General features: G+C 41.5%; 1 protein-coding gene across 1 annotated transcript; it reads right to left on the bottom strand.

Moving 5' to 3' along the window:
- Positions 1–210: 210 nt before the first annotated feature.
- Positions 211–27,208, bottom strand: TWIST2 (twist family bHLH transcription factor 2). Its single transcript, XM_082222557.1, has 2 exons — positions 26,469–27,208; positions 211–2,268 (listed from the first exon to the last, which is right to left on the bottom strand). Exon 1 carries the CDS (start codon positions 26,987–26,989, stop codon positions 26,507–26,509), a length of 483 nt encoding a protein of 160 aa, XP_082078683.1. The 5' UTR covers positions 26,990–27,208; the 3' UTR covers positions 211–2,268; positions 26,469–26,506.

Genomic DNA, 27,208 nt, shown 5'->3' with positions numbered 1-27,208 from the left:
TCCCTCTTTTCCAGGGAAAGTCCCAGATTTACAGAAGCCGCCCCAGTGTCTGATTTCATCCTGGAATGTCTCAGTTTTCCTTAGGACATCCCTAAGGAATGAACAATTTCATTGGAGAAATGTTGGAGGGTATGGAGTTATGCAACCCCCGAGCCAAGGAAATAAGTAACTATACAACTTTAAGAAGACATCTGAAGGCAGCCGTGAATGGGGAAGTTTTTTTTTAATGTTTAATGTTTTATTATGTTTTTATACATGTTGGAAGCCACCCAGAGTGGCCAGGGCAACACAGTGAGATGGGTGGAGTCGTCATCATCTTCTTCTTCTTCTAATAGGATGTCCGTATTTTCACTGGAGAAATGTTGGGGGGCATAGAAGCCTGAGATCAGAATAGTATTAGCCCGTTTCCTGAAGCTCTCCATATAATAAGTAACCCACAAACCCAGCACCACATGTCAGAGATTGGCAGGCCTGTTGCTTCAACCTCAATAAGACAACATTAAACTTTTAGCTTTCTTTTAACGTTTAGAATTTAAACTGTATTTGAGCTCTTTCCCTTTCTCTCTGTACATTGTGCCAGAATATAAGATGCAATCCTATTACCTGAGAGGAGGCCACATTGAACTAAATGGGACTTACTTTTGAGTAGACATTATTGTGCCATTAATTAAAATAGCACAACAACATTCTTTTGCTTGCATCAAATGCTACACACAAAGGAGTTCTCTCATACAATGGGACTTCCTCTCCCTCTCCTCTCCCCACAGTCAAAATCTGCTCCATCCCTTTGAAACAGATTTAGAGGTGACTATGAGGAGAGGTCAGGGAATCTCTGCTGTGCAAATAGAAGTCTGCTGCACTGGGAAGGTGAGCTGCACTGGCTATAACTCCCAATTTCTGAAAACCTACTCATTTAAGTAAAGTTGAGGCCATATTTAACAATGAATAAGCCACAAGGGGGGGTGGCATTTTGTTAAAATATTGCATTCCCAACCTTTCTCCAAAACTATTTTTTCATGGATCATCGCAAAAGTGTTTTGTTACTTCTGATTGGCTGGGATGGCACAAATGACCTGGACAGGAAGCACAGCTTGATGCTAAATGGTCTTTACCTGTCCTTATCAGCATCCAGAAGCAGCCAGTTCTGGATGGCTACATAACACAGTTGATGTCATTACATCCAAGATTCCCAACTGACTGGGATCACTTGTTGAGGATTAAAACACAGACGAAATGGCCACCGAAGCTGCACTCTGGGCTGGCAGGGGCTGCAAACAGTAATGAGCAACACTGGAAAAGGTAGGTTTAAGGAAACAAACTACTTTCAAGTGGCTAACCTAACCTGGGACGTGGAATTGCTTAGTTTTGTCTGTTTTGTGCTCTTAGTATACCTGTTAAAATGTTGTACAAAAAGTCCCAAATAAATAAAGAGTACACATAATTTGGTAAAGCATACTGATTCTTTTTAAAACTGGGTATGTTTTCTGTCTATTTTTTTGTTAAGATTGTGAAACTCACAAATAAATCAAATGTCTTGCTATTAACTGCATCATTTTCTTTTAATTTTTTTGAGCTGGAGAAGCATTATACACAAACCAGGTCCTTTGCAGTCTTTTGTTTAAAGATTTCTCAATAAATAAAACAAACAATAAACAATAAGGAAGAGGCCGGTTAAAGCAAAACAATAAGGAAGGTGGTGCTGGATGCAAAAAGAGAAAAAAGGTGTATTCCAGGCTTCCTTGATGAAAAAGAAATGTGCAGAATTTAGGAAGTTTGCTTTTCTAAAGAGCCTTGGTCCAGTTTTTGACATTACTTTATACAACATGATTTTAATTAAACTATTCACACAAAAATACAGAGATAATTTGAAATCCAAATCAATGGATTCCTCATTAATGTGTTCCTGATTTTTTTAAAAAAAATGTAAAACACACATGGTCTCTCTCTCTCTCTCTCTCTCTCTCTCTCTCTCTCTCTCTCACACACACACACACACACACACACACAAACACAAGCTCCAGCAAGTAAACACAAAGTTGAATAGCCTCTTTGTGTTTTAGTTTTGTCTCTTGGGGAGAGATGTTGCAACATTTCAAACCCATTAGCTTTGGTGCTGCGTTTCTGGTCTCTCCAAATGCTCTGCAGGAGCTCAAGGGGAGGTGAAATCAAGTGGTTCCTTTAGACCAGTTCTCTTGAGGTTGTTAAGGTTTCACAAGCTACAAACGTGGATGCATTTCAGCTCCACTCCAGTCTCCAGAAGTGGACAGTCTAGGGGAAAAGAAAGAAAAATATATTACTGTTGGATGCATCCCAGTGTTGTGTTCTCTGGTTCCTCCTTTCTTTCCTAAGGTCACAATTCAACAGTAGGACACGGTTGTGCCTAGAAAAGGGGGAAGGGAAATGCTGTTAGAATTGCATTAACACACGTGTCACAGAGAAGACATGCGACTAACAGCACCGCTTCCCTCCAAACTGCATCAGTCACACAAAAAAGAAATATGGAGACGAGCCAGAAAGGGACACCAGAGTATTTCAATGAAAATTAGGAAGTATAAGAAAGTACAGTGGTACCTCGGGTTACAGACACTTCAGGTTGCAGACTCTGCTAACCAGGAAGTGGTTGCTCCAGGTTAAGAACTTTGCCCTAGGATAAGAACGGAAATTGCGCGGCAGCGGCAGCTGGAGCCCCATTAGCGAAGGCATGCCTCAGGTTAAGAACTGTTTCAGGTTAAGAATGAACCTCTGGAATGAATTAAGTTCCTAACCTGAGGTACCACTGTATCTACACCTACTGATCTTTTTAAATAAAAATAAAAATCAAAGTTAAGGAACTCTGGGAGGCAGAGGAAATTACCTGCTTAACCCTCTCCCCCCACTGGGAGTCTGTACTGGACTTGACTCTTTTTATTCTATGTTTTTTATTATTATTTTAAACAAAGTAATAATAACACAAGTAGAAATAAAAATATAAATGTGCACCCCGCCCTGAGATCACTATCCATCGTAACTATCCAATCTCTCAAAATTTCAACTCCTCTTGCGATGGTTTAACCCTTTTCTGTTTTAACAGTTCAAATTCTACAAATATCTTCCACATTTCCTCCTCCATATTCCCCATCTTACCTTAATTTATCATTAAATAACCAATGTTATTTGAACACTTATTCTTTCCATAAACTAGAGGTGATTATATCCACAGACAAACACCAATTAAGGGATTGGTGCCACTGGACAGAATCACTACGTGATCGGCAACTGATCAAATCCTTTAAATGATCTCCTTGGTTCCCCCCTTCTAAAAATGGTCCATTTTAGAGCCAGTTACCTGTCGAATCTGCGGCCAGACTAAGATTTGCTTTTACTGAGCTGTGTTTTCCAGCTATTCCCTCCTCCGTCCTGGACAGATGATATAACAGGGTACCCCTTTTGCTTCTATTTATTTTGATTCAGATTTGTCATGGTAATGGGCTAGTACAATAAAGTTATTTTGATTGATATAATAATATAAAATATATAATAATGCTAATGATGAAGATCATCATCATCTGTAATACTTTTTCTGTTTGCTTTTTTCTTACTCCCTCTCAGTCCCTCTGTCCTTTTCTGCCCCTTTTTTTGAAGATTGTAAATGTGCAGCCAGGGACCGCCTTGTTTCAACTGACTGTATATAAGCTGCTCTTGGAGCCTTTTTCACCCAAGAGCAGGTTCTAAATGCTTCTAAATAAAATAAATAATCCACATAGGCATTTGAGTTTGCAGGGATTCCTTGAGATTGCACAAGTTCTGCACAACTTGGTACTGGGTAATCCTGCAATCACTTGCATAATGCTTAACAGGATTTCTGTTTTCTGTTGTCTGCTTGCAAATTCAGAACGCAAACCAGGTTTGTGTCCTCATCAGCAGGAAGCATCTCAGTGCATGGATCTCATATTTGGGGGAGCTCATTAATCTGAGCCAGGCTATGCAGTTCCTCATCAGGCAAATCCTGAAGCAGGGCTAAGGAACCCGTGCTTGCTGTTGGACTCCACCTCCCATCAGTCCCAGCCAGCATGGACAGTGCCAACGAGGATGGGAGGTGCAGCTGAGCAGCTTCTAGAGGCCACCAGGCTGCCTCCCCCCGCCCTACAGCTTGTGTTGCTTCTTGCATGCATATCCCACCTTCTCCAACGAGCTCAAGGTGGTGTGCATGCTTCTTCCCGTCCTCGTTTAATCCCCACAATAACCCTGTGTTGTAGGTTAAGCTGAGAGGGAGTGACTGGTCCAAGGTCATCCAGGGAGCTTCACAGCTAAGCAGAGATTCGAACCTTGGTCTCCCAGCTCCTGGTCTGACACTCTAACCACTACACCATGCTGGCTCTCTATCCCAAGGAGATCTAAATTATTAGACCAGAAAAGCAGAATTCTGCTCCCTGTAGTAGTAGAGTTGCTATTTCCGGGCAGAAATCGCTTTAACATCTGGGAAATTCCAGACATATGGCAGGCGCCATTTTGGAAGTGTAGATTTTGGCAAATTTCTTTAAAATTTCCTCCTTCTTTTTTGAGATCTTGAAAAAAAAAAGTTCAACAACTTTGGGCAAAACTAGAAAAAAGCTGATGCAAATTACAGCAACTATCATATTCTTGAATGGCATAATTTATGTGGGTTTCCATCCTAAATTGCTCCTCTTTCAAATGGGAGGGGCACTTTTCCCGAGGAAAGACTTGCAAGTGCCACAGGTGGGAAGGGGAGTCAGGTAAGCCTAGTGTGTGCATGTGCTTCACTCATAAAGGCAGCTGAACCCCTTGTCTCTGCTGTTCACATGACAAGTCAAGGAGGAGGAGCCACTGCCACCAAAGGACCCTGGATTCCTGTCCATCCTCACATACTGGAAATTCTGGTTGGCCACACACAGACTTCTGATTTTTCTCCTGGCATTGGTGCCCATGACGTCAGAGAGACTAAAGATGCTTGATTGGGTGCATGGTCCACATTCTGCACTCCTGTCCCTAGCTGCATGGAATCCTGGAATGCACACACAGCTCTGCCCATCCTGGGAGGATAATTTATTAGTGCATAAGCCTTTCAGACATGACATGAAACCACCTTTTAAGGGCAGGGCCGGACTGACTCAGCTCAATGGTAAATATGTACAATCACTTCCTCCCACAAAGGAAAGCTTCCATTCCGGCTCCTTCCCCACTCAGATCCCCACCCCACCCCCGCATCTCAGATATTATTTATCTAATTACAGTGACATTCTGCAGAAAAGCCAGGGCTTGGCATTCAGCCCTGCAGTACTTTGAAGATCTTCAAAGCTTGGCAGTGCCTATGCAGAGCAGTGAGCTCAAATACAGATGCAACTATTGCAAAAGGCATCAGCAGAAAGAAAACACACACACACACACATCCCAAACTATAATCAGTTCTGCAATCTGTATCCCATGTGCTCAGAAAAGCTCTCCTTTTATTCTAAGCTTAAATGGATCAGTGTTGATGTCTGATGCTTGGGCTGGCTGCTTTAAAGAAGATTTAAGAAATTATAAAAAGTGATGTAAAATATACATTTTTGTGTGTAAAGACTCTGCTGGGTATTTTAAAGCAAAATGTAAAATTCATCACACTGTTTCTCTTGTTCCTGCTTCCCACCAGCAACAAGTAGGCCTAGTTGGCCATATTCCAGGACTTGCATGGGGGGTCCCAGAAGACCCCCAGGCTCAGCCCTCTGGCTAAAGCCAAGAGAGACTCATGTCTGAAACCCTGCAGAGCTGATGCCAGTCACTCTAAACAATACTGAGCTAGATGGAGCAATGGACTTAGTTGGTATAAGTTTATACACTTCTCTGATGAAAATAGGGACGTCCTACCATACTGTCTTTGCATATTATCTTTGAATACTTACAAAAAGCTTGGCCTATCACTCAACATACAAAAAACCAAAGTGCTGCACCAGCAAGTACAAAATAACCCCTATGCAGCGCCACAAATCCAACTCAGTGGTGTAACATTGGAAAATGTCGATCACTTCTCCTACCTAGGCAGTTATCTTTCCACAAGGGCCAACACTGATGCCGAAATCCAGCATCGCCTGAGCTCTGTGAGTGCGGGTTTCTTCCAATTGAAGTGCAGAGTGTTTGAGGACCGGGACATTCGCAGGGAAACCAAAATGCTTGTTTACAAATCTATTGTACTACCAACCTTACTATATGCTTGTGAAACATGGACCACTTATAAACACCATCTCCAACTCCTCGAAAGATTCCATCAACAGTGTCTCTGAAAAATTTTACACATCACTTGGGAAGACAGGCAAACTAATATCAGTGTACTGGAAGAAGCAAAGATCACCAGTGTTGAAGCAATGATTCTTCAACATCAACTTTGTTGGACTGGTCATGTTGTGCAGATGCCGGATGATCGTCTGCCAAAGCAACTGCTCTTTTCCGAACTTAAAAATGGAAAGCGTAATGCTGGTGGTCAACAACAGAGGTTCAAAGACTCACTCAAGGCAAATCTTTAAAAATGTAATATAAACACTGACAACTGGGAAACACTGTCCTGTGAGCACTCCAGTTGGAGAACAGCCTTTACCAAAGGTGTCATGGGCTTTGAAGATGTTCAAACTCAGGGCGCAAGGGAGAAACGTGCTAAGGAAGGCACGCTTGGCAAATCCACACCGTGATCAACTCCCGCCCGGAAACTAATGTCCCCACTGTGGAAGGATGTGTGGATCCAGAACTGGCCTCCACAGTCACTTACGGACTCACTGTTAAAACTGTGTTTATGGAAGACAATCTTACTCGGCTACGAGTGATCGCCAAAGAAGAAGAAAAAGATTTCAAAAAGTAAAAACCAGGACACCCCAAAAGTTGTTGAGCTATATTTTTTTTGATTAACTTGCCTGAGATCCAGAACAAAGTAGTGCCTTTCGGAAATTCCTCCCAGGCATCAATTCCGCCTTTGAAATCTCAGTAATGTCCAGGAAAATCCGGACATATGGCAGCCCTATACCATATCTTCGAATATTGTTCCAATGAAAACAGGGACTTCCTAAGAAAAAGTGGGACATTCTGGGATCAGATCAGAAACCAGGATGGCTTCTGTAAATCTGGGACTGTCCCTGGAAAATAGGACACTGGGTAATCCTGTAATATGGGAGGGTCTGTAAGGCAGCCTCCTAATATTTTAAAGTTCACCTGGCCATAGGCCTGCAGGTAGTTAAAACTAAATAAAAATGATTAAACACACCCACACCACCACCTTAACTTGTTCCCCGGAACTTTTTTTTTTTTGTTCGACAAGCATATCCAGGCATTTAATGTTAACATATAATATTGATGAGCAGATTTAGTAAGTTTAAGTCTTAAAATTACTGATTTTATTTTACCTTTCTGATTTTTTAAATGCATTATGTACATTAATTTTAATCTTGGTTTTTATTAGTATTTTAAATCATGTTTTAAGACTTTATTTCAAACCACATAGAGATCTCCTAGTAGCAGTGTATAAATTTTGTTAAATAAAATCCGCCTGAAAATGTAGAAGAGGCTTTGGGCTTGTGTTTGTGGAAAGGAAGTCCATACCTTTCTTAAGGCCTGCAGAGTTAAGATGCAGCCTGAGACCAAGTGAAATATCATCGCTCCCTTCTGTTTCCTCTCTCTGTTACAGCTCCGTGAAATATTTTACAAAAGGTACAAGACCAGGCAGTTTGTTAGTGCCCTAACATACAGTACTTGTTTTTTAACTGCTGAACTGAAGCTTGATTAAGCAAAATCTCTCTTCAGATTTTCCACACATTTGATATTTTTCCACCAACAATGTAGTGCAATTTGAATGTAGATAACTACAAAATGAAGACATGCTTTCTTGAGAATGGGCACACGGCTGCCATACAGCAAAACAGCAATACAGAACTAACTCAACAGATTTTTCACCAGAAACAGCTGCTGTAAGAGGGTAAGCCACTGCTGCTCCAACTTTGGAATGTCATTCACTTTTAATCCACGGTCCTTCTATGAATGCTTTCAAATCTATTTATATATTGGCAAAGAAATGAAATAGTGCTAATCTTGTGAAGTAGCTAAGGCTGCCATTCGATCCATACTTATGGGTGGTTAAATGTTATTTATTCTTTGGTATATTTATCAAAACACACACACCCCAATAAATTAATTTTAGAAAGAGGCAAAATTAGACATGGAAACACAAACCATTATTTTTGACAATCAAGACTCCTTGCCCTCTTTCTTCCTGCCTCAATGGGGCCGGCCCTCAGCAGCCCCAGCCTCTCCTCCTCCTCCTCGGCTCTCCAGCAGCCCCAGGGAGGAGGCTGGCAGCAGCAGCCATGGGGAGGCCACGGGGTCCCTCACAGCCATCACTGCCACTGCTGCCACCGCTCAGGACAAGCGCTGGCTCGTCCTCCCTGCTGAGCTTGGCAGCGCTGGCAGTGCTGGCGGGGGAAATATGGACATTCTGGAATCCAGTCGGAAGCCAGGGTGGCTTTCATAGTTCTGGAACTGTCCCTGGAAAACAGAGACACTTGGAGGAGATGCTCTTTCTGACTCTGTCCTGCACCCCCCCCCCAGCCAATGAAGGCAAATAGCCAATAGTTAATTCCTTGCTGACAAACACAACAGCTCCCAAGGGCACAAGGCAAATGCTTCTAGTGCCCACTTAGCTGGCCTTCCCTTTTCCAGGTTTGTCCCTGGGGAGCAACTGAAGCAACAGTGGGACCACACCATTCTCCCCGGCTGATGTACCCTCGTCTGACGGAGTGCATGCACCCAACCCGATACTTCTGCCTGGAAGTCATCACTCCTCTTCCCTCTTCAAGCCCCTCCTGGTTCTAGGAGACAGCAGGGGATTTGAGCAGGCCGCCCCTCATCTGAACAGCCTTGTTCTCTGCTTCTGACACATCCTGTGCTCCCTCTTCTGCCTCTGACTACTCAGACCCTTCCTCTCCCCCTTGCCCTGGCACAGCCTGGCAGGTGGCACCAAACCCCATAAATTGCTGTTGCCCTTGCCTCTGCCACCCACACATCAGAGCCCTGCCAGTCCCTGACAGACTCTGACCACATGGTGGAACTGAAGTAACAAAGAGCTTGTTCCTGTTGGTTCTGCTGGACCTCTCAGTGGCCTTTCCTTCTGGACCACTTAGCAACTTAGAATCATAGACTTGTAGAGCCTGCATACAAAATATGAGAAAGTATAGAATGTAAAACTAATTGATATTAAACCAAGAGTATAACTTAAAGAGTGTGAGATGTAATCCATTGGTGCGTTCCTTATTTCCCTCGCGTGGGCACAGGCAGGGGGACATCCAGTCAGTGTAACGTCCTCTTCCACTGGTCTGGAGCATCCTCCCCCTGCATGTGACCTGGGAGATGGGCATGGCTCTGGCTGACTCCACAAAAAGGCCGAGTCATGCAGCCATTTTCTCTCATCCAGTTTGCTTTTGTCTTTCTATTGTCTTGTTACTGTTCTTTTGCTGCCATTCTGCTCTCCTGCAGCCATTTTGTTATCTAAATGTAATGTTGCTGTCTGCTGGCTCTCAGCCAGTAGCACGGGGGCTCAATCTCCATATGAGATGAACTGTTTCTTTGTGTAGCTATCAAGTAAAGCCTGCCTTTCAGGGATCAAATTGTGAACTGAAATGTGAGTAAACATTTTATTACTTTACTCAGAAAGACTCTTGGATCTTTATTCTTTTAAGAGGGATTGAAAGGGGACACGAGGAAAAACCTTAATTAAGAGATTCAAATGAATCTGCAAACTAGCTTCCAGCTATATCGAGGGGAATCTGCTCTGCTTCGTCACTTACTAGTGTGAGTGAAGGGAGGATAATACTTTTTCAATATATCTTTCCTACTATCCTTAACATTCCTACAAGGTAAAGGGTAAAGGGACCCCTGACCATTAAGTCCAGTCGTGACCAACTCTGGGGTTGCGGTGCTCATCTCGCTTTGTTGGCCAAGGGAGCTGGCGTACAGCTTCTGGGTCATGTGGCCAGCATGTCTAAGCCGCTTCTGGCGAACCAGAGCAGCGCACGGAAACGCTGTTTACCTTCCCGCCGGAGCGGTACCTATTTATCTACTTGAACTTTGACGTGCTTTCGAACTACTAGGTTGGCAGGAGCAGGGACCGAGCAACGGGAGCTCACCCCATCACGGGGATTCGAACCGCTGACCTTCTGATCGGCAAGTCCTAGGCTCTGTGGTTTAACCCACAGCGCCACCCGCGTCCCTAACATTCCCACAAAGAGACAATTAAAAACAACAAGAAATGAGCAGCACCAAGTAGCTTGAGGACCAATTTTTAATGTGATACCAGAAAACCTTAAACCTTATATCAGAGGCGGAAGCACAGGTCATTCTGCCATCCATAATCAGGTTGTGAGGAATGAGGCTTTAGACTCTCAAGAGACAAGGAAGTTTGAAATTCCTTTCTTGCAAAATTGATGTCTGAAGAAACTTACATTAAGGTTTGCATCTGCCTGAAACTATTTTCACTTTAAAATCCTATGAGATGATTGTCTTGTGTCTGACGTATTTTGTTCTAGAAGATCACAAACTGATTTTAAGACTTGGTGGATTACAAGAAGTATGCAAGCTCTTCATATCTTAGATTATGGAGCTCCTCTTCATCCAAAGGGGCGTCTTGAAATGCTGCTGAAAGTCTTTTGATTTTAGAATGGTCCAGACTGTGGCAACTGTGAAAACAGAGGAGAGGCAGCACATGATGCTTGAGGGGTTGCTCTTGCATGTTTTTGTGTGTCACGTATGAACACCACTAATGAGAGAGAAGGGCTTCAGAAGAAGAAAATCAGTTGACTCTTTGAGCCAGTGTAGGTTTACTCTGACATTTAAAGCTCTCGTTCAAAGGGTTGTTTTATTTTCTTCTGAAGCCCTTGCACAATATTGGGCAATTAGGTTCCTCCCATATCCTCACATGTTCCTTCTTCTCTTCCACTATGAAACACTTTTAAGGGCCAAACTGGAGATTGCACATATACTGTATGCTTTATTAGCAGAGTGAATTGTTCAAAGCATTTCTTCCAAAGTCAGAAAGCCTCATTAGATAAAACCCTATTATTACCAATCATATAGTGTGTGGCCCTTCCCTGAATAGCAATGAGCAAAAATTCAAATAGAATTGTATAATGAAAACCTTACATGCTCTATTGCAATTTCCACTTTTCAGATTCCATTTTCTATCAGCTAATTTGTTGCTTTTGCACACACTCAGAAAGTGCATCCCCTGACGTCCTACACACACCAGCAGATCAAAGATGACTGCAGTCTTTCCAAGTACAGTGAAATTTCAGCTAACAGCACACGCAGGTCTTTAGAAACTCCTGCCCCAGGGTCACGCAGCTGACAAAATAGCAAATGAATTAGAATATTCTTTGGGATGTGAATTTTAAATGTTTGCTGGAATATTTTATTTGGTGAAAGGAAGTGATGGGGCACTGACATTGGGCTGCTCAGGACCCCTGCCAGACTTGAATGAAAGGAGAAAGGACATTCTTCTGTTCTAACCAGTATCTTTTGATACCTTTCTCAAAACAGTGAGGCAGGGAAGCCATGTGAGACCTGATCCCTTGGTGGGTGGCCTCAGCTGCTGCCGCCCTCCAGCTCCTTCCAAGGTGGGACCAGCCTTGCTGCCTTCAGCTAAGCAGGACCAGGGCCCTACAGTGGCTGAGCAGTGCCAGGAAAGAGCCACCAGGTGTGAGCAAAGGTAAAATGGCAAGGCCTTTTGGATTGTGAGTCCACAGCATTTCTGAAACACTGTGAAAATAAAATAAGAATAGCGGTGGCATTTTGTATGTTCATTGATTATGAGAATCCCAGTGAAAGAAATGCCCTGCTTAATGAATTATCCCACTAGAACATCCTTGCCTATAAGAAAGCTTTTATCTGCAGCCCATTGAAGTAGCTAGCATCCTTTGAAACCCTGTGAGTGTGTGTTTTGGAGCAGCTGAGATTGGGAATGAGATGGAGTGAGACTTCTGTGTTATTCATCATTATCATAAACCTTAATGCACTAGCCAAAGGCTGTGGCATCATCCAAAAACATCGATATTGTTGTTGTTATTTAGTCATTTAGTCGTGTTCGCCCCTTCGTGACCCCCTGGACCAGAACACGCCAGGCACTCCTGTCTTCCACTGCCTCCCAGAGTTTGGTCAAACTCCTGCTGGTAGCTTCAAGAACACTGTCCAACCATCTCGTCCTGTCGTCCCCTTCTCCTTGTGCCCTCATCTTTCCCAACATCAGGGTCTTTTCCAGGGAGTCTTCTCTTCTCATGAGGTGGCCAAAGTACTGGAGCCTCAGCTTCAGGATCTGTCCTTCCAGGGAGCACTCAGGGCTGATTTCCTTCAGAATGGAGAGGTTTGATCTTCTTGCAGTCCATGGGACTCTCTTTTATGTCTTTGTGCTACGTTTGTCATTACTTGAATCTCCAGGTCTGGTGACCAAAGCTGAGGAAGAATTAAGAACTATGGAACTCACTGCTACAGGATATAATGGGCAGCCACTGGCTTACAAATGACAGATGAATGGAGGCTGAATCTGCCACCGGCTACTGGCCTGATGGCACATGGAACCCTCATGTTCAGAGGAGGAAGCCTCTTGGGAGGATAGGCCTTTGGGGCTCACAGAGGCTTTTGTGAAAAGCAGGATGCCAGAATAAATGGGCCCTTCATCTGACCCATTATTACATTCTTCAGCCGACGCCCACCAGGGAAACAAAACAAAAAACATTTATTGTGAGAAGTGGTGTCAGTGAATGTTAGAATAAAGCATCCTTCCTCTTCAGATGGAGCTGGACTATATGATTTTTAAGTCTTTAAAATCCTAGCAATGGGGGAGGTATGGGTTTGTTTTGTTTTTGCTCTTATTAGGTATTTAGTGTTTTCATTTTCTATTTGTATGCTGTGAACTGACCTGAGATCTTCGGATGAAGGCTGGCACACAAATTTAAGAAATGATAATTTGAAAATTCTGTGATTTACCATATAACTCATGGGATGATCATAGAATCTTAGAGTTGGAAGGAACCCAAGTGGTCATCTAGTCCAACCCCCTGCAATGCAGGGATCTCAGCTAAGGCATCCATGACAGATGGCCATCCAACCTCTGCTTAGAAACCTCCAAGGAAGGAGAGTCCAAAACTTCCTGAAGGAGACTGTTTCACTGTCAAACAGCTCTTGCTGTCCGAAAGTGTTTCCATATGTTTAGTCGGAATCTCCTTTTTTGTAACTTGGAGCCATTGGTTCACGTCCTGCCCTCCAGAGCAGGAGAAAACAAGCTTGCTCCATCTTCCTTGTGACAGCCCTTAAGATATTTTAAAATTGCAATCACATCTCCTCTCAGTCTCCTCTTTTCCAGGCTAAATATACCCAGCTCCTTCAACCGATCCTCATAAGGCTTAGTTTCCAGACCTTGGTCATCTAGTCCAGGGGTCTGCAACCTTTAAGACAAAAAGAGCCACTTGGACCTGTTTCCGAAGGAAAAAAAACTGGGAGCCGCAAAACTCGTCATTATAAAAATAACTTTTTTGTCACTTTTTTATTATTTCTTTGTTTGACCCCTCAGAATTACTCCTCCTCATAGAGATAAACGTTAAATTAACAAGTTACCTTTTTGTGTGTGTGTGTTCTTCACTCCCCTTCAAAACAGTGAACAGCGTACATGCCCCCTTTCAATGCAGTGACCAGCGTACATGCCCCTTACAATGTAGCGGGCAGGTGGGCGGGAAGGTGACGTTGGGACGGTGCGTGACTAAGGCACGCACCGCCCCCATGCGACGTCACAGCCAGTACAGCGCCCGCCACAGTGGGGAGTGTCGGGGTGCACAATGCGCCTCCTCCCCTTGCTAGTATCCGCCCCAGAGCTGCGGCAAAAGTGTAAAAGAGCCACATGCGGCTCCGGAGCCGCGGGTTGCAGACCCCTGATCTAGGTTGCCCTCCTCTGCACATGTTCCAGCTTGTCAATATCCTTCTTAAATTGTAGTGCCCAGAATTGGACACAGTGTTCCAGGTGTGGATGTGTGACCAAGGCAGAAGAGAGTGGGACTATTATTTCCCTTGATCTGGACACTAGACTTCTATTCATGAAGCCTAGAATAGCATTAGCTTTCTTTTGCTTCTGCATCACACTGTTGACTCATGTTAAGCTTGTGGTCCACCAGGAGCCCTGGATCCTTTTCACATGTACTGCTAGTAAGCCAGGTGTCGTCGTCCCCCATCCTATATTTATGCATCTGTTTTACACAAGGTGTGTCTGGGGTGGGGTGGGGGGTGTAATCATACTAGCAGAGAACTCTTGGGTTGGTGGGGGAGGTCTTCTTTTGTAGACATGGGTAAAAGATAGCACAACTACTGTAAAAATAATAAGCTGGTATAATTAAATTCCGAAATAAATATGCTCTGGGAATGGTGGTATGTTAGATTGAGCTGCAAGCAAATAGTACAGTGAGCCCGAACAGAGGTGCATACAGGCCTCCCACAGTCAACTGAGGAAAGCTTGAGAGCCCTTTCCTTCCAAAACGTTCTAATATCAGGACAGCATGCTCCGTGTTTGTGCAGCCAGCCAAGAGTCAGGACACCTGAGCCGCTGAACAATATGGGAGAGAGGCATAGGCAATGCTGAGCAGGGGGAGGAAGGGAAGGGAAATGGCAAGGCTATTTTTATTGAAACTCTCTTATTTTAGGATCCAAGCCCAATTTTGGGTAGGTTGCTCCTCCATCAGCCGCCCCCCTCATATTGTTCAGAAAGGTCCTTTACTCCCCAGAACAGCTTTTCAAGACTTAAAAGTTTTGTTGAAAGAGGAGGGTCTTCAGTAGGTGCCAACATGGCCCCAATGGCATGACAGATAAAATACTGGAAGAGTAAAATGTACTGACTTTTTCTCAGTCTCAGGAATATAATTCCAAGTGTTAAAGATATACAGAATCATTTAGAGTTGTGGTGGGGAGCCTGGGGCCCTCTAGAAGTTGCTGGACTACAACTCCCATGGGTTAGGCTGTCGGGGATGATGGGAGTTGGAGTCTAGCAACATCTGAAAGGCCACCGGTTCCCTATCTCTGGTTTTGAGGCAAAGGATACTATTTCAGAGAAGGAGACAATATTTACTTTCTGTATGTGAAATGAACATGTTGAGCAGAAATAGTGGCGGCCCTGAAGCTTGAAATGGAGGCAGTGCAACTGCCAATCTCTTCTCTAACTCAGCAGCTCTTCTGAGTACAAGATAGTTAATTTCTGTTGGCAATCACAGGCAATTATATTAACAGTAGTAGTTGCACGTAGCCCCTAAGATTTCACACACAAAACTAGGGAGACCTCTCTAACATACCCAGTGCTTTTTTTCTGGTTGCTACGCAGGGGTACGCATCCCCCTAAACATTTTGTGAATCTTTGTACTTCTGTCTTTGTACTGTATTTATTTTTCCTGATTTGAAATATAAAATAATGATTTTCTTGAGTCAAAATGAGAGTACCCCTAAACATTTTTTTTAAGAAAAAAGCACTGAACATACCTATCATAATACCAATATTAGTACCTGAGACCTCCCTGCTTTCTTCGCTACCGTTTTCAGAAGGCTCTGTTCTGTATTCTGTATGCTTAGTAATCACTTATCCAACACTGGCTTGAAAGGCAAGAAGGTTTTGCTAAAAGTGACACTAGAGCATCATACCGTAGTTGTCTGTTGTCAAAAGGGCAAATGGAGCTTTAGCAGCTTGTGAAACGAGAGCCTGCATGCTATGTTACCTAAACTTTTTTTTTGGGGGGGTGTTTACCTGCATGTCAGAGGCAAAATGCATCTCCCTCACTCCAACATTTTCTAGAGACCCCAAGGAAGAAATTGAGCCTTTATAACTTTTATAAACAAGGCAATCCCCAAAAGCAACAATAGTGATAAAAAATGGACAATTATTTACTGCTGGGACAGATTCCAGGAAATGGGGTGTATCCCTGGCAAACAGGGAGAGTTGGATTGCGTGAGTAGAAGGAACAGTTAAATTATTCAAAATGAACTAAAAATCCAGCCAAAGTTATGGACATCATAGATGATAAATCAGACTATGCTAATTGTTTCTTCCCCCCTTTCTCTTAAGAGCTTTCCTTGTTTGCTGTGGGTGGACAGGTCCCTCAGGACAAGGAAGGAAAGATGAAGTCTTAGCTGCTAAGTTTTTATCTTTCTTGGTGTGTGTATCTGGCATTTCATGTATTGTATTTTTGCAAGTGATTTGGTTGTTCAGACTTATTCATTTGTTCCAACTGAGGAGTGTGATTTTGTTTTATTGTTTGCTGAAATGTTATTATCTTGTAATGTTATAAGCAAAAGGTATTGCTGAATTTTGTTAAACTTGTTTCTAGGTATATTGTGACTTGTTACAGAATGGCACTCTGATTTTGCTGTGCATGTTATCACATTTCTGCATCAGTTTGCTAACTTTTTTAAGCAATGAAAATTATTTAGCATTTTAGTGTGCATTTCTTACAATACACACATTTTTTATGCAATTTTCTCTAGCATAACACATTTTGGAAGCTATTTTCACATTTTGTACATAATTTCCCGTAATATACACATTTTTATTCACATATTTGGTTGCAGAACTGCATTGCAAAATTTGAAGATGTGTGGATTTCAAAGAAAGCTGTGTTTCTGTTGATGTATTGTACCTAATACAAATCTTAAAATGAGAATTCCCCCCCTCAAGTAATTCATATACAGTGGTACCTCGGGTTACATACGCTTCAAGTTACAGACTCTGCTAACCCAGAAATAATGCTTCAAGTTAAGAACTTTGCTTCAGGATAAGAACAGAAATCGGGCTCTGGCGGCACGGCAGCAGCAGGAGGTCCCATTAGCTAAAGTGGTGCTTCAGGTTAAGAACAGTTTCAGGTTAAGAACGGACCTCTGGAACGAATTAAGTACTTAACCCAAGGTACCACTGTATTATTTGCAAGTAATTTATACATTTCAAAAGTATGATTTCTCTGTACTGTTCCATAATTTTTACAACTGTCTAAGTTTCAGTCTTTTGCAACTTCTTTGACTCAAAATCCAGTCAAATGGCTTGTACTGTATTATCTGCAAATTACTGCTCATCTCAGCATAGCCTACATTTTTTGTTTTTTGATGTTCCAATTCACAATAGAGCTGTTAATTTACATGGGCCAATATTTGTGGGAAAAATGCTGCTCAATTTTATGCAGATATTTTTGTTTTGCTGTTCATTAATTCATAATACTTCTTAATGTGAACTGTGGCCTCCTGGCTCCCATGAGGACCCAGAGGCATAAACTGGAGGTACATTCATGTACATCTGAATGTGAATAACACCCAGTCTCTCTGCATTACTGTTCAGTTTTGCATTCAAATGTGCCTACTTCTCCACATTTTGGTGCATGTGACTAAAGGCAGACTGGAGGCAACTGTCTCTGCAGTTGTTTCCTGCAATGGCAAGTTTTAAAAAGAAGCTTTTGTGTGATTTCACCCTTAATAGCAATGCTAAACCCTTCCATTTCTCCAGTAAACCACCATTAAATTAACATTTCCCATTCCATTTTCTGTGCTAAAAGAGCCGGGACAAGTGAAGAGAAAGGAGGTGGGGAATATATCCCCGTGCAAATCAATTGCCTAGAATAATATAATAGGCTCTTGGAAGATGGTGAAAATCATTTTATTATCCAAAAGTTATTCCAGATTCTATTTGTGTAAAATACAATCAGGTTCTGTTGCAAGACCCTCAGAAGCAGAGCTCCTGGCTAGCCTGGTCAACCTATGCCAAATCACTTGTTGTTGTTGCATTGCCTTTCTCAAAGTGAATTACAAGCATATACTACAAACAGCTAGAGACAGGCTTAAAAGCAATTGTTTGGAACGATTAGCTGACAGCTCAACATGCTTTGCTGCACAAACTCCTTGCAGCACAATCCCAAGTGCCTGTGAATCTTCCCTTTGGGCTCCCCGGGACTCCTTCCCCTCTCGCTGTGTTTAGGCGGAGCAAGCGAAAGTCGTTTACAAAAGACAAAACTCCTTCTCATGCCAGCTGGAGGAGGATCAAATCCCGACCTACTATTCTTGACTTGAGGGAATGCCTTCTATGAAATACTGAGATTTATCTGTTCAGATTTGCTGGCATGGCTTTAGCACAGTGGGAATTGAAGACACTTGGGGAAATAGTTCAATGGCTGGTAAAATATTCCTGCATAAAGAAGACACCATAATCCCATAACATTTTAAGATATAAGGAATTGCTAGTTGAGAACTAGTGGAAATCGCAGATGTTGATACCCATGGCTATGAATCTGGACTAGTGCTTTTACAAGGATTTTTGTTTTTGTTTTAAAAACCATGTGGGATAACATTGAATGAAGTAAGCTTGATTGTAATATTCTTTCAAGATCAAATCGATATTACTTTGTCATGGGGCCCCTAAAAGCTGTGGGGCCCATAGGCCAGTACCCACTTCTGCCTATTTGGTAATGTTGTGCCTTCAAGTTCAGATTTTCAAATATTAAGACTTTCATATCCATTGAAGTTATTGTATGAGTTTCCAGAATAAAACCCAGCACACAAACTTTTTTCTTTCAGTGCGGATATGCCCCCAAATTAAATCATTTGGAATAAATTATTTGCAATTCTTGAGGGCCGTATACAGATATATTAAGTTACACAGAACATGGGTAAAAACTTTTTTAAAAAATTAGAATAAATTCAAGATCTGGTATCAAGTTGGTTTCAGTATCATCAAGTAAATGAGCTATTTAAGAAGGATGGGTTAAATGGTTTTATGGAAGAAAGATCTGACTTAAAAATGGGGCTGTTTGAGAGTAATGAAAAACTGATTTCTAAAATTTATAAAATCACTAGAATAAAGATGAAATCTTTAAGTCAACAATGATATAATGGGCTAAATAATAATAATGATAATTTATTATTTGTACCCCGCCCACCATCTGGCTGGGTTTCCCCAGCCACTCTGGGTGGCTTCCATAGAAACCAAAAATACACTAAAATATCACACATTAAAAACTTCCCTAAAGACTTATTGATAACTTCTTGGGAGAAGTTATGGGGAAATGATATAAAATTTACTGCTTGTTATACACTTAAAGAAAACTTAAAATGATGTACAGGTAGTATTTAATGTCAAATAACCTGGCTAAGATGTATAAAAGTGTGTCAAGTAAATGTTAGAAATATGAGCAGATAGATGAGTCATTCTTCCATATGCGGTGGACATATGAAAAAGCTAAAGGCTTTTGGGAAATGATATATGATGAAATGAAGCACATCTTTATATGGGCTGTTCCCAAAAGACCAGAAGCTTTCCTTATAGGTATAATGGTGATGGAGGTTCTATAGAAGATGACTAAATTATGTGTGTATGTGACAAGAGCAGCTAGAATATTATGCACAGAAATGGAAAGGAGAGAGGGGCTTCTGAAAATAATGGACTATGCAGAAATGCAAAATTTATAAAAGAATGGAGGCCATTTGCAGACTATTTAAAAAAAAATATTACAGTCAAATGAAATTGCAGGCAGGATTTGAGGAAAAAAACAGCGGAAGAAAAATGACAAAATAACTATAATAGAGAAACTTTTTGTAATAGATAAAGGTATAATGGATCAGAAAAGGTTTGAATACAAACACGGAGGAGGCGAGGGTGGGAAGTCAACTTACGAAACAATGTAATTATCTGATTAAAAAGGTATTGGGAAAATGTTTGAAATAATAATAATAAAGTGTGTGTGTGTGTAAATCTCATGAACGAATGACTAAAAATAGAATTCTAAACAAATCCAAAAGACCATTTATTGTTGTGTAAAAAGTTTTCCATTTAATCAGAAAATAATTGTTTGTATTGGCAGAAAATCATGAAGCATCTTCTTCTTTTATAACGTTATGAGAAGTGAACATGCGTAGCTCTTCCCTTTCAACAGGGAAAGAAATGGTTCCATTTAGTGTTTTACTTTAAGACGTGACTGAGAAAAGTAAGTGAGCCTAACATTTCTTGCTCAAGAGATTTCTAGGCACCCCTTTTCTTTGCACCCCAATTCAAAAATGCCTAGGTGCAATTCAGACTGGAAATCAATACTACTTATTGATTTCAGTTGCAATAAGTTGAACATACTTAACTTTGTGGAGATGATGCCCTGAGTAATTAAAGCAAAAGTCTGTTCATATCTGAAGAAACAGAACTTCACGTACACTATTTCAAGCCAAGAATATCTAACTTAGTTTATTAATTGTTTAGAAACTTAAATAGATATTGAAGTAGGTAATGATGTAATGCATACTAGTGTTTGTTAATACTTATTCAGAAAATTTCATTTTAGAAGTTTATAAATATATAATTATATGAACTAATCAGTCCATGAATATTTTTAAAATATAACTGCATGAACTAAATTAATGGATTTATGAAAGATTTTCTTAAAGATAAGCTGGGTGGGGGAGGAACAGAATATATTTTTAGATATCGGTTATAGACTCTGTCCTGCATTTCCCCAAAGCCCCCTCTGCATACAAGGCATGAAGACTATAGATCAACAATATTTTGTTAATTGTATATTAAAATTATTTATAAACTTAAAATATTAGTATATTGAACAAACATGGAGATTACCTTTTGCTCAGCACCAATATAACCCATGAAGAAACTAGTTGACTCCTCCACAATTATTAACTGAGATTTCAAATGGGAATGCCTGCGCTGAAGGATACTCAAAATCCACATAGTGCTATGTAGTTAACCTAGCATGTAAATAACAGTACTGTTTTAGCCTTACTCCCTTTATTCTTCAACATGTCCTCATTTTAACAGCATCCACACTTAGCAAAACAACAAGATTGTGTTAATGTTAAACACGGCCCTATACATTTTTGGTTAAAAGTAAGTTTTATAGAGTTCAGTGTAACTTACTCGCAAGTAACTATGTACTGGGTTATGTGTCACTGATTTTAAATGAGTGCTGAACTCTTCTATTTAAATCCTCAGGAATTAAATGTATCTGTGCAATATACATAAATCCTCTTCAAATTGTGAAGTGTTATTGATTCTCTTACATAGCAGTAAAGACTAGGAAAAAGAGGGGAAAACAGAGGGGGTTTGGGGTGATGGACTGGTGATTTGCAAAATTCAGATTTGCAAAAATGCAATTCAACTACTCAAGTTGGCTCTGTTATCCTAAAAGCTTCCTTGAATAGCATGGCAATGTGGGGAAATGTGTGATAATGGAATACTTTTGCAGTACTCAGCAGGTGGCAGTTTTGAAGCTAAGTGGTACCCCTTCCTCATCATTACCAACCCACTTATCACAGTTCGGTTTTTAAAAGACTTCTCTGGGTTTTGTGTTGACATCTATGAGACAGAGAAACCCCGGCTGGATCAATCCTCAGATTTACTTTGGTGTATTTTTCTCAAGAGACTGATTGTTCGGACAAATAACTTTGTTTACTATTTTGAATCATGGTGGGGTGTGAATGGGACCCATCGGCATCGGCTAACCTATTGGATCTTACCAAGATTTTGCTTTGTACTAGTTTCCAAATTGGGACGCGGGTGGCACTGTGGGTTAAACCACAGAGCCTAGGACTTGCCGATCAGAAGGTCGGAGGTTCGAATCCCCGCGACGGGGTGAGCTCCTGTTGCTCAGTCCCTGCTCCTGCCAACCTAGCAGTTTGTAAGCACGTCAAAAGTGCAAGTAGATAAATAGGTACTGCTCTGGCGGGAAGGTAAACGGTGTTTCCGTGCGCTGCTCTGGTTTGCCAGAAGTGGCTTAGTCATGCTGGCCACATGACCCGGAGGCTGTACGCCAGCTCCCTTGGCCAATAAAGTGAGATGAGCACCGCAACCCCAGAGTTGGTCACGACTGGACCTAATGGTCAGGGGTCCCTTTACCTTTACCTTTTACCAAAAACACAAAAAATAACCTGGGCAACAGAAAAAGGATGGGCATATTTTTGGCATATTCTAATGCTAGTGTTGAATTTTCTTCTCTCTTCTACTGGCATCCAGTGAGAAGAGAACAGTTCTAATTAAATCCAACCGGGGGGGGGGGCATTGAGAGAAGGGAGGTTACAGGGAACCATTCAGAGGGCCTTCTTGGTAGTCATGCTCACCCCATGGAACGCCATCCCATCAGATGTCCAAGAAATAAACATCTATCAGACTTATAGAAGACATCTGAAGGCTTTACCTTAGTTTCCAAATTGCATATTTTATTTTGGGACTTTCTCCTTTCATCTCAGCTTTTAACTTGGATGGGCAACTATTAGGTATTTATGAGGTGTGAAGGCCTCTGAATCCCAGCTGAGGAGAGGGCTGTTGCTTGCAGGCTTTCCCCATGGAAATCTGGTTGGGCACTGTGAGAACAGGATGGCCTGATCCAAAAGAGAATTCTTCTTAAGAATTAATGCAGCAAAATGCACAACTTCAGAGTACCCACAAGGAGAGCTTTTAACAATGCCCAGTTATTGTTCTCACATTGTAAAGCACATAATTCCCCCTGCTTCAAATGGTGCATTTGCCCATCTTCCGTCATGTCAATTTTCACTCACATTTTACAGGACAAGGAGTAAGAGGCACACTGAACTGCTAAACCTGTTCTACATTAAGTGAAGAGAAGATTCACAGTATGAGAATGTGCAAGCTAAAGGAACAAGTCCGGTGGTATCAATTAACTTCAGATGTACAGTGAGCCAATCTGCACATATCAGACATTAATGTGCCATCTGAAAGAAATACAGTGGTACCTCAGGTTAAGTACTTAATTCGTTCCGGAGGTCCGTTCTTAACCTGAAACTGTTCTTAACCTGAAGCACCACTTTAGCTAATGGGGCCTCCTGCTGCTGCCGTGCCACCGGAACACGATTTCTGTTCTCATCCTGAAGCAAAGTTTTTAACCTGAAGCACTATTTCTGGGTTAGCGGAGTCTGTAACCTGAAGCGTATGTAACCTGAAGTGTATGTAACCTGAGGTACCACTGTACAGTAAGAATGTATATCAGTTATAACAGAAATTCATTAGACACCAACATTTGGGAGCTTCCAAATGGCTGCTTCTTGTGGGATGGATGATTCTCATATATGCAGGTGGGTTTTTTGGGGGGGGAGGGGGCAGCATTCACATGATGATGCCAACCTGTCCCTGCTCTGTCCCTGCAATTTAATCTGGATTCATCCCTTCTGGGGGAAACCCAGAGTAGAACATCACCACCACAACCATCGCCAACGACCAGTTTGCAATATCTTAATGACCCATTTGCAAATTATGCCCCCTTCTAGAAGTACCTTTTGTGTTGATAACATGAAAATAGATAGGGTAATTACATAGTATAATTGGAGCATATATTCCTACAGAAGAATTCTAGTTTGGCCTTTCCATCTTTGATTTCTACAAATGTGTGGGGCTTCCATTGTCATTTGCCTGCGGGACCTGACATCCTTCCGCAGGGCCTGGAAGACAGAGCTGTTCCGCCAGGCCTTTGGTCAGGGCGCAGCCTGACTCCCTCCTCTGGCAACCTGCACAGAATTTTGCTTAATTGGTTGCCATCAATTTGATTTAATTAATTTTTATAATGAAATATTTTTAGATTGTGTAACTATTTTACTGTTTGATTATTTGATTGTTGTTAGCCGCCCTGAGCCTGGCTTCGGCTGGGGAGGGCGGGATATAAATAAAAATTATTATTATTATTATTATTATTATTATTATTATTATTATTATTATTATTTCTTTTTTATACAAGTGCCCTGTTTTGTCATAATCTGGGTCTGGAGCAAAGAACAACATATTATTAAAGGTAATATTTAAGAATAATAAGCTAAAATAACAGTTATTGTGTTGCTACATAATATCTAGAAACTGTTATAAGCACTGCATCCCCTTACTTCCTTAGCATTGACCTGCACATTCTTGTTCCACCAAAAAGCTCTTATGTTGCTTCTGAAACATGGCAGGGCCTCTAGAAGGTAATTTGTATTAATGCAAAAGCTACAATGGCTAAAAATCCCTCTCTCTGTGTGCCAAGTCCCAGATAGTATTGTGAGGTGGAATTCTAGCTTATCACTCTCTGTCCTGATCATTTGTGCTCATTTTATTTGTTCAGACCATAAATTAGGTTTGAATAATACTCAAAATTTAAATTTCTCTACAAATGCCACAGGCTAGAAGTGAGTATATGTAAAAATGCGTCTGAAAAGAATGTTTGGAAAAGAATAATTTTTATCTGAGGCATGATGCGTTACTTACAGAAGTCCCATACTGTGGCTTCACTTTTGGTATTTTTACACTCAGGAAAACATGTTAATTTTATAATCTAAAAACAGTTTTTAAAATGTGAAAATGAAATACACATTCTGTCTCTTAACATGTTTTCAGATGGACATGTCTAAAGAATGGCATAGAGGAGATTAACAAATGAAGGCTTCTATAATTTACTTCCTCTGGACTAGTAAAGTTAGATTTAATAGGACTTCTTCAGAGTAAAAAGTTGTGGATTGTAGCCAAAGAACTGCTAAGTAATTGCAGACATAGTGAATTTATTGTTTCTATGACTGAATAATTAAAGCAGAATCTAAACTCTAACAAACTATGTGTCTGAGACATTTTACATCTGCTTTGGGCAAAAGCAGCAGAATATTCCCACAAAGCGGGAAGACACCCCCCCACCCCCACCCCCCTGGCCCTCCTTACTTAGGCTTTACAAGTCATATTTATAAATGGGAAGCCAATGGATTTTGTTTCACTTTTTACATGTATCTTTGCAGCTGATACTAAAGCAAAGCCACACAAAACTTGTCCTAATTAATGTATACTTTTTATGATATAAAGTACCCAGGGCAATGAGGTGGAGACATAGTTTCTCTTAATTATTACTTATGCATCCACTTGTATATTTAATGAACAAGGTTTAAAGAAATTTATTCATTTTTTCTTCTAAATACAAATAAAGCATGAGCATTCATTTCCCAAACGGTTTAAAATGGTGCATTTTAAAATTTTCTCTGTAATGACTGATGCCTGTGCATCTGTATAACATGGCCTTAGTTGAGATCGTAGGCTGCCAGTTGCATTCTGGTCTTTACCTGTAAATCTTATAATCTTACTTATAAGCAGGAAACCTAAAAATATTGTTGTCTTCAAATAATGAATGTATCTTTCCCCACATTTTCTGCACTCTACAAATTATACGTGTCATTATAGATTTACAGTCTGCATTTATATCTTTATAGTATTTTCTGCAAAATAGCTTTGCTATTGTTGTCCATTGGTGTTTCATTGGGTGCCCACAATGTACAAAGCCTTTTACATATTTCATGTGTGCATTAGGACATATAAAATAATGTTGTGATTTACATAGCTGAGGGAAAGTGTTCACATTGTTCTGAAACAATGTCAAGTTATGAAGTGCTCAGATAATGTTCATCTCTCTCTCTCTCTCTCTGTCTCTCAAAATGCCTAAAATATTCTACCCCTGGAAAAAAATGAAATAAGAAAGGATTATTTTGTCTTGTAATAGATTAAGGGGGGTGGAATGAGCCTTGGGGGCTCCATTTAAGGCAGCAGGCTGGATTAGGACCCAGATCTTCAAGTAAGTGACATTCAGTTGTGGTCAAGAGAAGCGAACTGAACCAGAAGCTGGCAAAAAGGCTGGTTCTGTGTTTACGTTGAATATGCAGTCCGGGGGGGGGCACAGCCCAGCAAAACAAATACTGAACATCTGTTTAAGCTACAAAGTTGTGCTACGACCAGAATGGAGTTGGTTGTTTAAAGAAGAACCAGCTCCTCACAATCTCTTCCCCCACTTTTAAAATCCTTTGTAACAAATGCAGACCTGCAAAGTTCAGAATGAGGACCACACAGTTTTGCCACTCCTTCTGGAACCAAAGCTTTTGAATAACAGCTGCATTCCATCGCTCTGTGCATAGACGTTTTTATCTGGTATGGCAAATATCACAGTTCTCTCATATAAGATGCAAAACAAATGAAAAGCGACTTGGACATGACTCTGGAGGGCCATGCGAGGGATGTTATGATTGAAAATGAATTTTCTTTTACTTTGTTTTAAGATCCTATTAGGATCAGAAGCAAATAATTCCCATGCAGTAATTGGTTTTTGAATTGTTGAGCCTATCTTGGGACTAAGCTTTAACCACACACAAAAATAAGTAGCCTTCCTCGCCTGCAGGATAGTATCAGACAAGGAGAGTTCTTTATGGATTTTGCCATATGAAAGCCCTGTCATTCCCAGCTTACAGATTTACAGACAATAAATCTAGGCGAGGCAAATAGCAACATGCCTAAAGGCTATCAAATCATTCCAGCTGGGATCATGACTCCACATCTCCATCCAACACATTTGCTGCGTTACTCATTTGCCATCCCCACCTCCCCAAATATTTCCAAAGTACGGCATGCCACCCAAGCCGACAAGCTTTGCCCAGAGTAAGAAGAATGAGCCACATACCACTTTGGCAGTCATCCTTGGTTTTACCCTGATGTTGGCTAGTGTGAGGCAGACATTGACCAGGCTCCTTCCATCCTCCACACCGAAAAGGCGTAGCTGAGCCGCTCGTGAGCCACATAGCTGCAGCTGGTCATCTTATTGTCCATCTCATCGCTCTGCAGTACCTGGTAGAGGAAGTCTATGTACCTGGCAGCAAGCTTGAGAGTCTGGATTTTACTGAGTTTGTCGGAAGGCAGGGTGGGAATGATTTTCCTCAAGGCTGCAAAAGCTTCATTGAGGGACTGAGTCCTCTGCCTCTCTCGGACGTTGGCAAGGATCCGTTGGCTTTGGAGCTCCTCGTAGGACTGTGCGCTGGGGCTGGACTTCTTCCCCCGCTTGCCTGGGTTTGGGCTTCCATCTTCGCTGGATTTCTTGCTGTATCTCCTCTTCCTTCCCAGCCTCTTTGGCTGCCTCTCCGGCTCCTCTTCACTGGTCCCCAGGCTGTCCACAGGAGAAGCAGGAGGGCTAGAACTTTCTTCCATTCTTTCTGTAAGGAGGGGAGGGAGAGAGGGAAAGGAATTCTCCCCCCTCCTCAAGTGGTGGGTGTCTCTGTGTTTTTTAAAAGTGTGCTTTAAATTCCTGAGACAGAGCCTTTGGAAAAACAGGAGGGTTTTGCTGAGCAAACGTTTTCCAGGTCTCTTGAAGGGATCTAATTTCAAGGACCAGGCTGTGCAAAAATTGAGGTCTTGGAGAGAGGAAGT

The sequence above is a fragment of the Podarcis vaucheri genome (assembly GCF_965113315.1).
Source record: "Podarcis vaucheri genome assembly, chromosome: 1".
Taxonomy (NCBI): Eukaryota; Metazoa; Chordata; class Lepidosauria; order Squamata; family Lacertidae; genus Podarcis; species Podarcis vaucheri.
The sequence above is the reverse complement of the archived record's forward strand: the minus strand, read 5'-3'. Positions and strand labels throughout refer to the sequence as shown.